This window comes from Sinocyclocheilus rhinocerous, unplaced genomic scaffold (genome assembly GCF_001515625.1).
Source record: "Sinocyclocheilus rhinocerous isolate Xijiao unplaced genomic scaffold, SAMN03320098_v1.1 scaffold64, whole genome shotgun sequence".
Classification (NCBI taxonomy): domain Eukaryota; kingdom Metazoa; phylum Chordata; class Actinopteri; order Cypriniformes; family Cyprinidae; genus Sinocyclocheilus; species Sinocyclocheilus rhinocerous.
This window is the reverse complement of record NW_015659929.1, coordinates 593546-604972: the sequence shown is the minus strand read 5'-3', so window position 1 is coordinate 604972 and position 11427 is coordinate 593546. Positions and strand designations below refer to the sequence as shown.

The window sequence follows — 11427 nt, the reverse complement described above, 5'->3', positions numbered from 1 at the left end:
GCTTTGTTCTAAGCAACGGGGGCGTCCAGGGGCTCGAAATTCGCAGGGTAGGAGGGGGTAGTGATGCTGGGTGTAACTAAAAAGGTGCCATTTTCCGGTGAGGTCCGGTTGGGGAGTTACGGAATGATCTTATATCGCATAATCTTATTAACTGTTTATCTCCTGAACGGCAACTTTCTTTACCACGCTATTCAGAGCCAATCCCGCCGTGCAGTCAATTTCACTGGTTAAGGTAAGGGTCAGGTGTGGGGTACGTAAAAATGCTACAAAAACCTGTTAATTGGTTAAACAGTAAGTTTCCGTAGCTACTATTTACAAGTAGGTATAACTGCAGACCGGAGATCTCCAAAATGGGGCGTGAACTCCAAAAGTGGGCAGAACCTCCAAAATGAAGCGGGGTCTCCTCGCGCAAAGACTTTCACCATTGGCTCGGGCTCCAGCCAATTGTTATTGACTTACATTTCAAAATAAAACTTTATAAATTAAACATTGTTTCTAGTTCATCTAAAATAAAGTATGCTATATAAATAAATATTCTCCGTGAGAGCAGAGCCCAAAGCCCGTGGCCAATGGTGTTCGGACTGGAGTTTGAACCTCTGCTTAATAAACGGGAATCACCCACGAGCTCTCCCGCCAGCCGTCCCAGCACAGCGCAGCGCAGGGGAAAGATTTTACTCTTATCGCTTTGTTCTAAGCAACGGGGGAGTCCCGGGGCTCGAAATTTCACCAGACAATGGCACCTTTTTAGTTACACCCAGCGTCACTACCCCATCCTACCCTGCGAATTTCGAGCCCCGGGATGCCCCAGTTGCTTAGAAAAAAGCGATAGAGTTAAATCTTTCCCCTGCGCTGCGCTTGGATAGGTTCTGCCCACTTTTGGAGTTCACGCCCCATTTTGGAGATCTCCGGTCTGCAGTTATATCTACTTGGGTGATTTGCAGGGAGAGTGGGATGTACGCTTTCAGTGCTATCAGGCTAAAGTTAGCATTTTCCAAGATCTCCTACTGCACCTTTTATGTACATTACTGTCAATACTGTCTGGAGATTGTAGATATCCCTCTGGCAGGCCATGATCTTTGACCTCTGACATTTTTAGGGAGTGGTGCTGTACCGGGTGCGATGGAAGAACTATTCATCGGACGATGACACCTGGGAGCCTGAGGCACACTTGGACGACTGCAGGGAGGTGCTGCTTGCCTACAAGAAGGCCCTGGCTGAGATGAAGCCAAAGAAGGAAACTGGCATGGTGAGACTGTTTAGATGTGTGTTCACATGATTGCAGTTTTTCTAAGAGCTTGTACAGACAATGCAATATCTGGTTTACTTGATGCAGTCTTTGTGAATATTCATTGTGCTCCATTGTACCTAGAAGCTGCCCATGAAGAGTGATCTGTTCGATGCTGATTCTGAGAGTGACAGTGAGAAAGAAAAACACAAAGAATCACCTATAAAGAAGGAAAAGAAGAAAGTGGAGGAATCAGATGATGAGATGCCTGTGAAGGAAAAGAAGAAGAAAAAGGAGAAATGGTGGCAAGATAAGCCTCTGCCTGCCCCTGAGTCTGAGGAGGAGGAGGAGGTGGAGAGCAGGGATCCTTCCCCTGCACCTCCTAAAAAAGACACAAAGAAGAGGCTCATTGAATCTGATGAGGACGATGCCCCAGCTACTCCTAAGAAACAAAAGAAGCTTGACAAACATAAAGATGGAGGAAAGCAGAAGAGAGAGAGTGGAGAGGACCGCAAGAAAAAGAGAGTAAAGTCAAAAAAAGAGATTGATTCATCGGATGAAGAGGATGAGAAGAGCGACGTGCCCTCTGAGTCCCACACAGATGATACGACGAACATAGAAACAAATGATTCCTTCAAAACAACAACAGCAAAAACCACAGACAAATCTGCGAGAAGTGAGAGTGGAGGTGATCTCAAGCAGAAAAAGGCCAAGTCTGACCTGAAGTTGCCAGGTTTCAAAGACCTGATTCAAGAGAGGAAGCCTAAAAAAGTGGAGGTTTCAACAGCCACACCTAAAGAAAGTTGTGCAAGCAAGCACAAGAGCCTTACTAGTAGCAAGAGCACTAGCAAGTCTTCTCGCAGCGAGGACGAGCCTGACTCCAGTGACACGGGGGCAGCTATGTCCGCACCCAAGTCAAAGGTTAAAAGCAAAGGGCAGGAAGCAGCCCCACCTTCTCAGAAGCTCTCATCTGCATTTTCCTCCTCCTCATCCTCTACAGCATCAACAGCCCCCATCAAGCCCAAAGAGGAGGAGCCGAAGGAAGAAGCTGGTGAGAAGGGAGGTGCCTCTAACTTGTTTGAGAAGTTTCTGTTGAACTGTGAAGCAAAAGATCGTGTACCAAGGAGACAAGCAGACCAGAACAAGAATGCAACTCCAAAGGTACAGGTCTAAAACTCTGATGTAACACATTCTCTTTTTTTGGTTATAAGGTACTACACCTGTTAAAACAACTAGTACCAGATTATTATTATGCTAATTCAAAGAAAAAAGTGAAAGTCACTTATTCTCACCAAGTGTTATTTGACAAAAATACAGCAAAAATATTACCATTTTTAAACATATGTAATATTGTGAATCATTGTTTATTTCAAATACGTTTTCTCACCTGTTTTCTATTTGAATATATTTTAAAATGTAATTTATTCCTGTAGTTGAATTTTCAACTGTTATCCAGTCTTCAGTGTCACATGATCCTTCAGAAATCATTCTAATATGATTTGATGCTCATTTCTTATCAATATTGAACACAGTTGTGCTCCTTAATATTTTTTTGTGGAAATAGTTTGTTTTTCAGGAATCTTTGTATTTACTGTCACTTTTGATCAATTTAATGTCCTCATTAAATAAAAGTATTAATTTCTTTACATATCTTACTGCAACCAATTCAGTGATAGTTTAAGTATTCATATTTTTTGTTACAGACATGAATGATTTTTTGCCTTCAAAATATTTAAGTTTTATGTTTGTGATTTGACTTTTTTTCCACTCGTTTTACAGGGTGCAGGGAAAAATGACAAGAAATCAAAATTGTCAAAGCAATCTCCTGCACGGAAACCTGATTCAGACAAGACTGAGAAGGCAAAAGATGGTAAAATAAAATTGTAGCTCGATTACATTTTTAATGGTCTTGTGTTTTTTGTTTGATTAACCACTACATTCTTCTCCTACCAGTGCCTCGACCTGGTCAGAGTCCTGTCTCTATGGAGATCGATGAGAAACAGGAGAAGGGAGCATCTGAGATGGAGAAAAGTGATAAATCAGACGAGCCGGCCCCCAAGTCTAAGGAGGAATTACAACGAGAGCAGAGAGAGGAAGAGCAAAGGAAGAGGAAAGAAAAGTTGGAAGAAGAGGAGAGAAAGAGGAAAGAAAGGATTGAAGAAGAGGAGAGAAAGAAGAAAGAGAGAATAGAGGAAGCCCAACGGGAGAGAAAAGCACGCATGGAGGAGGCACAGAGGCTTGCAGAGGAGGCCCGGCAAGAGCGGCTGGAAAGGAAGTCCATGACTGAGTCAATAGCGTCTCCTGACTCAACAGAAGACTCCAGATGGAAGGACAAGAAGAGGAGAAGGAGGGCTGACAGTGAATCACGGGTCTTCGCTGCCTGCGATGACAATCAGGACTCTCAGGAGACCATGGAGCGCTCAGACAAAACTCCTGGTTTGTATTTGGCAAAAAGAGATTCAACTTTGAAAACATGTCTTGAGACACCTGCATTCTGTTCATTTGCTCTAGGGATGCACGGTTAATTGAAATAAAACTAAAATCGTGATTATCGATTTTAGTGAGATTATCAAACTACAAAGGTTGTGATTTAATTAAATATGCGCAGTGTGTTTTACATTTACATTTAGTCATTTAGCAGACGCTTTTATCCAAAGCAACTTACAAATGAGGACAATGGATGCAATCAAAATCAACAAAAGAGCAATGATACGCAAGTGCTATATTAATTCTCAGTTAGCTTAATGCCGTATACGTAGCAAGGTTTTTTTTAATTATATAATAAATAAAAAGAAAACATAGAATAAAAAAAGAATATGGCAAGCTAATGTAAGACGCCTTTTTTGCTTTTGTTAATTGTATAATGAATAAAAAGAAAAGAAATGGCTAGAATACAAAAAGAATAGAGAAGCTAGTGTTAGTTTTTTTTTTTAAAGAAAACAAGCAGTTAGTAAATGAATAGAGTGCAAGTCAAAAAGGGACAAGTTGTTTTGTTTTTGTTTTTTTTAGAGTGAAGGGTAGCATTGTGTTCTTTTACACATGAGCAGCTCATGATCTGGTGTTTTCAGTGTCTCAGAGCAGTTCAGTTCGAACCCATCTCTGCATCTGCTCTGAGTTCGGGTTGATGACAATGAGCATTTCAAAACACGACAAGCTCCAACCATCTTTGCATACTTCTAATGAAAAGTGCTAATCAACAAAATTTGATAAGTGTCAACAGTGTCAACAAAAGAAAAGCTTAAAGTTAAAGCTTGATGGTTTAACATGTAAAAATGACAAAACTAAGCCCACCCATGATGATGATTATATGTTTAAAGTTGTATGTAAAATTATATTTTATATAATACTTGTAATGTATGTAATATTTTTCTTAAATACTCTTAATTAACAGTGAAATATTACAATCATAATTTTTCTTATTTCTTATGTTTTTTAAAATTTATTTATTAAAAATAATCATAATAGTATTTAATAATATAATCTCCATTTTTGGCCAATTTGTAAGCCTACAAACAAGCACAGCAAACTAGGTTTTTAAATCGCAATAACTATATTTATATCTTATTTGATCAATTGGCATTTTTCTATTATAATATGTATTATAGGCTATGTGTATAGTAGCTGATATAGTGGGGAACCTATGCTGTTTTTGAGTCCCTGGATGCTAATAACTGTTTCTGTGTGACAGACAGGGGACCGCCATCTCTTAATCTTGGGGTGGAGCTCAAGCTGGACTGGATGACACTGGAGGACTTTCAGAAACACTTGAATGGAGAGGATGAGAATCTCTCTCCTCTGGCCTTAACTCCCCGTGAGTGATAGCCACACAGAAAAACAACAGGACAAATCAGGCCCATCTTTCATTTATTGTAACATTTCAGTTTTCACTTGATATAAGTTTTCTTCATCATTTTCCTCTCCTCTTCTCCCTTGCTCTGCTTACCATGTAACTTTCAGCTGAGCTGCGAGAAGCGGTGAAGAATGGGAATTACCTGGCGGTAAAACGTGCACTTAGTTCCAAAGAGGACTACAATCTGGACCAGGAGGTATGTTACTTAATTCCTTTTCGCTCTTCCTATTTTTTTTTTCTCCTCTCTGCCTGTCTCTGTCTTGAATCTTTATTAACCACCCATCAGAGACCTGGGTCATGTTGCTGTTGTTCATCATGGGTTAACCATTACTGAGTCAGTGGTTTCAGTCGAACATACTTGTCTATAGTACCTGCAGAAAGTATCTGTTAAATGTTAATCTGTTAACATTTGTTAAAACATCTAATATAATGTAATGAAATATTTGTATTGAATCAATAAAGAAACATACTTTTTGTATCAAGATGGTGTAATTAGAGCATCTACTAGCAGAGACTAACTGGACCTTTTGCAGGGCAGCCATACCTTGATCCCTCGGTTTAAGTGCAGTTTGGTAGGATGCCATGTGAACATCTTTGAATGTTTTGTTTGTGCTGCCACCTGCAGGACTCTAGCGGCATGTCCTTAACACTGCTGGCTGCTGCAGGCGGTCAGGATGATGTCCTCAGGCTGCTCATTAAGAAAGGAGTGAAGGTCAACGCTAGACAGAAGAATGGCACCACTGCCCTGATGCATGCTGCTGAAAAGGTGCAGAACACCACTGCTCTGTTCAGGAACTCTCTTGATGACGGTTTTCACTCTAATCACTAATACAAGAGAGTATTAGCATATTTATTTAATAACTCACTGTTCTGTTTGGTGCAGAACTTCTTGACGACAGTGGCCATTCTCTTAGAAGCAGGAGCATCTGTAAATGCCCAAACTCTGGGAGGAGAAACGGCTCTCATGAAGGTGAGAGGGGTGTTATATTGACCTGGGAGTTAGATCTCTGCAAACAGAAACTGGTTTGTTAATGACCCTATGATTGATACTCTATCATTCAAATGTGTGGGTTCATTAACATAATGTTAAAAATGTTTTTGAAAGAAAAAAACAACTTTTAAGCTCATCGAACTGCATGTATTTGATCAAAAATACAGTAAAAATAGTAATAATATGAAATATTATTACAATTTAAAATAACTTTTAATTATATCTTATTCCTGTGATGCAAAGCTGAATTTTCAGCAGTCATTACGCCAGTCTTCAGTGTCACATGATCCTTCAGAAGTCATTCTAATATGCTGATTTGGTGCTCGAGAAACATTTATCAATGTTGAAAACAGTTGTGTTGCCCAATATTTTTTTGAAAACTGTGATGCTTTTTTTTTCAGGTTTCTTTGATAAATAGAATTTTAAAAATAGCATTTACTTGAAGTTGAAATTTTTTGTAACATTATAAATGTCATTGCTGTGACTTCTAACAGTTTCTCAACTTCTCAAGCATCCTTGCTGAATAAGAGTATTAAATTATTTTTTTTAAAAATAAATAAATAAAATTATACTGACCCCAAACTTTTTTATGGTACTATATATTGTTTTTTTTAGTTTAGATTAAGTTAAGTTATGATCAAGTTATTCTCTAGCTATCAGACAGTTTGCACTTTTAGGTTATAACATTTGGTATGCACTGAGTGCTGATTGTTGAATTATTCTTTCTAAGGCTTGTAAGAGGGGCAATGCAGATGTGGTTCGCCTCCTGTTGGAATATGGCGCTGACTGCAACATCTTGTCTAAACACAAGAACACTGCCTTGTACTATGCCAAACTTAGCAACAATTTGATGGTGTATGATCTCATCAAAGACCATATGCAAACGTGAGTGTTTAATTGCTGCATTATTCAAACACCTCCACATATATTTAAAGATATAGAACACAGGCATGATAAAAATCTCACTATTAAAATAAAGGGCATATGTGAAATGCATCTGGTAGGTTATCAACTGTGGCGGAGGAGACAATCAGAGCTTATTTTGAAACGCGACTGGCCCTGCTGGAACCTGTATTCCCTTTGGCTTGCCACAGATTGTGCGAGGGACCAGATTTTTCACTGGAATTCAACTACAAACCCCCTCAACACACACTTGCAGAAGGTAAAATACTCACTTCAAATTCTTCTGTTCTCAATTACTGCAGTTTTATTTTCTGAATTAGTGTGCCATTATTGTGCTTTCTGTCTCAGGATCTGGCATCCTGCTTTTTATCTTCCATGCAAACTTCCTTAATGAGATCACAGCTAGACTCTGCGGGCCCTGTAGTGTCCATGCTGTCGTCCTGAATGATAAGTTTCAGCTGCCCATCTTCTTGGTAAGACACTGATGTCACAAGCGATCCTTATTCAAATGCGTTATCTCTTTGTTCTGTTGAATGTAGGGATGTAACGATATGAAAATTTCTTATCACGATTATAGTGACCAAAATTATCACGGTTATCAATATTATCACGGTATTGTTAAAATGTACTGGAGATGTTCAAAAAGTACAGAGTAGACACATAAATCACTTCACCAAGTTTTATATTTAAAAATCAGCACACGACAAATAAAATGGCTTTTTGTTTGCATAATAACTAAAACAAAAACATTACCAATGATGTTCGAATTTTAAATGACAACTTGACTGACAACGGTTTAATAGCATGTTGAAATATCTAATATAAATGTTCAAATAAAGCTTTGAATTTCAGCCTTTAAATAAAGAAAAGAGTTAATGATTTATCGTCAAACAGGTAATCGTTACATCCCTAGTTGAATGTCTACAGTCTCTCACACTCTGCGTGCTGCTCCCCCTGCAGGACAGCCATTTCATATACTCTTTCAGTCCTGTTCAGGGAACCAACAAACTGTTCATCCGTCTGGCAGAGTCGCCCACAGCAAAGGTACCTAGGACTGTCACACATTATTATTTATATGAGATGGTTTAAATACTGCTTTATAAATGCCTGAACATGCACCAAAGTAGGGCGCGCCACGTTTTGATTTTTAAATATGCGGTGCTCATGTTTATTCAACGAAGTCAACTGCCACAAATAAATCAATGTATGGGAAACACTGGTAATGTGTATTGAAATATCAGAAATGTGTTTAAAAATCATATCACCATTATTGAAAAAAATGTATATCGCGATATATATTAAAGGGGTCATATGATGCTGCTAAAAAGAACATTATGGGCGTGGACCAGTCTTAACTTTTATAAAGAATATCTCTTTGGGTTTGAGACTTTAGTCTTTGCAACTTTAGGGATCTTATTTATTAACGAACAGCTTGTAACACTCCAAAGAGAAAGTAAAACTTGAAATCGCATCATATGACCCCTTTAATATTGAATAATTGTTCAGCGCTACACCAAAGCAAGCGTGAATAATTGAGATAGGGCTCTGTAAAATAAGAGCTACTTGTCGCTAACTGGGTTTCCATGGTTCTTTGGAAATATCGGGGAATTTTAAAGTTAGCGTAAAATTAACATTCTAGTTTTTAAATGCATGTTATTGATCGTTTTGTGAACATTTCATCCTTGTATGTTAATTTTTTGACCTGGTAATTCTTTATAAAAATATCGCAACTTGACCTTTCAGTGATATGACAGACATTTCTAATCATTTAGACCAGTTAATTGCATTCAGATCTGCCTCCATCCAAACAACAACTGACAGATAGAACCAAGTCATGCCCTACATTTTTTCCTTTTTTGATCACCAGTTTCCCTAAGTTGTACGTCAGTATGGAAGAAAAAATCTTATGCTACTTCCATTAAAATGCAACTGGAATGCTGTTTTATTTATTTTTTTGCCTCAAAGTCATGGCAGTATGAATAAAAAATTGTGTCTGATTCGTTAGAGAATCTTTGAGTTTGGTTCTTTTTAATGATCCATTATTCTTTCATGTTTTTTTTTTTTTTTATATCCTTAAGTAATTCAGACTGGAAAGGTCATGGAAAAGTGGAAACTGAGCTAAGCAAGCCTTTTGTTAAATGAGCCTTAATTAAAATGTAGTAATTATGTCATATGTGTTTCACTTTTTCCACAGGTTAAACTGCTAATTTGTGCATACAGAGTCCAACTACAGTGATGCCACAGTCCTCCCTTCCAGGTCAAAGGTCACTGCAGAAGCTCGGCCTCCCCAAGAACTGAGACTTTTCCTACACTTGACACATGCTGAGCAGGAGACAGTTTAGAAATGGTTATGTTTTACTTTGGGGAAAGACTGCAGTACTTAACAGTTCAATAAAAAAAACAGTCACAAATCTCAGTGTGAATTTTAATATGTGCTTGGTTAAGTGTTGCAAGTGTTTAATGCGTTTCCGGAGGTCTGATTTTGGATAGCAACTGCGTCACACATGAAGGTTGGCAAATGTGACAAATTGGATTTGTATCTGAAGGTCATTTGTAACTCTTGTTTGTAAAGTGTTCCTTTTATTTTTTTATTTTTTTTTCTCTTTTAAATAGAATAATTTATCACTCCAGATTCACCTACTGTTTTGTTTTATGTTCTGTTCTGTTCTGTTTAACCTGACCCACACACTCATCTGATGTGCTTCGGTCTTCATTGCTTGTGCAGAGTGAATGATGGAACGAATGAGCAGTTCTTGGCTCCCTGTTGCTTTGTGCTCGTGGGACTGTGACAAAACTGGACCCAAGTGTGACTTTGAACTCCAGAGTGGGTGCTTTAAAATACAAGTTTCCATATTTTGTTTCCGGAGAATGTGATGGTTTTTTAAAGGCATGAATCCTAAATTGGACAAAATGAAGCCATTATAGTTGAAGAAATGTTTGAATGTATACATTTGGGTTGTGAGCAATTTTAAGGGCTAATTTGTTTTTGCATTGAGAGGAGGAAGATTGAAGTCATCCAAGTAGGCGTGATCAGTAGAACATGTTATTTTAATACTGATTATTAGGGAACGTAAATAAACTGTACATATATTTCCATAACAATCAATATTTTGTCTTCTCTCCTATTTACTATAGCAACAATAAATAAACAGTTGTTCTCTTAATTGGTGCAGCACTAGAGACTTGCATCTCTGATTTAATTTATATACACATTCAGTGTAACAAAGAAGACGTCATGTTTCAGATGAATGTATGTTAGAGTGTGTTCAGATGGGAAAGATGGTTCATTGCCAACATATGCACTAGAGATGGATGTGATAGAACTGTCTTCAGCAAGGGTGTCCAATCCTGCTCATGGGGGGCCGAATGTGTAGCTCCAACCAGCTCCAACACACTTGCCTGGAAGTTTCTAGTAAGTCTGAAGACCTTGATTAGCTACTTCAGGTGTGTTTAATTGGGTTTGGAGCCAAACTCTGCAGGACAGTGTTTGGAGGCCCCTGGTCTTCAATATATATTCTGTAAAGCAGGGGTGTCCAAACTCAGTCCTGGAGGGTTTAGCTCCAACTTGCCTCAGCATACCTCCCTGGAAGTTTCTAGTATGTCTAGCAAGACCTTAATTCACTGCTTCAGGTGTGTTTACTTGGGGTTGGAGCTAAACTCTGCAGGAATTGACACCCCTGCTATTAGGGCAGCAACAAAAAGACAATCTGGATTTTTGACATTTTCCAGTTCACTGGATGTCTGCAAACTAGTAAACACTGGATTACCAGCCAACATCTTTAAGGACAAAAAAATGTCCATGTACAAAAGTTTATATAGGGAAATATAACAAACATTTCTGAAAGCACTAAGACAAGCTGGGTTATTCTGATTAATCATATAATTTTGATAAATATGTACATGTTTCATATCTGGCACATGCATCACAATATGTACACCTTGACATTATTTTTTGCTGTAGCCACACGGGTAGATTTTCCTTGTTCTAGAAGCAGAGACTTTAAAGTGGGTCTTAAAACAAGCCAAAAGGGCACAGTGGTTCAACAGAATGGATAAACAAAATGGAGCTGAGTGGATTCATCTAACTACTGATATCTTCAAAAACAAAAATACAAACGTTGGACAAAATCAAATATGTTTGTTGTATCTGTCGTAAAGTTTTGAAATTTAATTAATGTTTAACTCCCTATATCACCTCAAACTGTAAAACAATAGGCCTATTTAGTGTCTGTTTTGTCAAAATAAGTCTGCACACTAGACCTAATGGTCTTCCCTAATGTTAATTTTAATACACACATAGTATAATGTCGGCTCTAAAGCACGGATCATTTTTGACCAATACTAATAATATCGAGTCTCGCAACGTGATTTCACGAGTCACGATGACAAACTGGGTCACTCATATCGATCATATCTATCAATTAATATCTTTCTTCGACCCCATCAGTGCCAACTTGT

At 38.2% G+C, this 11427-nt stretch overlaps 1 protein-coding gene across 2 annotated transcripts in view; it reads left to right on the top strand.

Moving 5' to 3' along the window:
* Positions 1–10075, top strand: part of LOC107724485 (M-phase phosphoprotein 8-like) — a 17562-nt gene extending 7487 nt beyond the window's left edge. The window contains exons 2-14 of one of the 2 annotated variants that reach the window (XM_016533452.1): positions 1097–1246; positions 1373–2386; positions 3005–3095; positions 3179–3661; positions 4914–5036; positions 5183–5271; positions 5701–5841; positions 5959–6045; positions 6797–6951; positions 7071–7228; positions 7318–7442; positions 7930–8013; positions 9164–10075. In XM_016533452.1, the coding sequence (XP_016388938.1) occupies positions 1097–1246; positions 1373–2386; positions 3005–3095; positions 3179–3661; positions 4914–5036; positions 5183–5271; positions 5701–5841; positions 5959–6045; positions 6797–6951; positions 7071–7228; positions 7318–7442; positions 7930–8013; positions 9164–9205 (2742 nt within the window). In that variant the 3' untranslated portion in view covers positions 9206–10075. Of the gene's footprint in view, positions 1–1096; positions 1247–1369; positions 2387–3004; positions 3096–3178; positions 3662–4913; positions 5037–5182; positions 5272–5700; positions 5842–5958; positions 6046–6796; positions 6952–7070; positions 7229–7317; positions 7443–7929; positions 8014–9163 lie in introns of both variants that reach the window. The other variant, XM_016533451.1, reaches the window with a different exon arrangement.
* The last annotated feature ends 1352 nt before the right edge of the window (positions 10076–11427 follow it).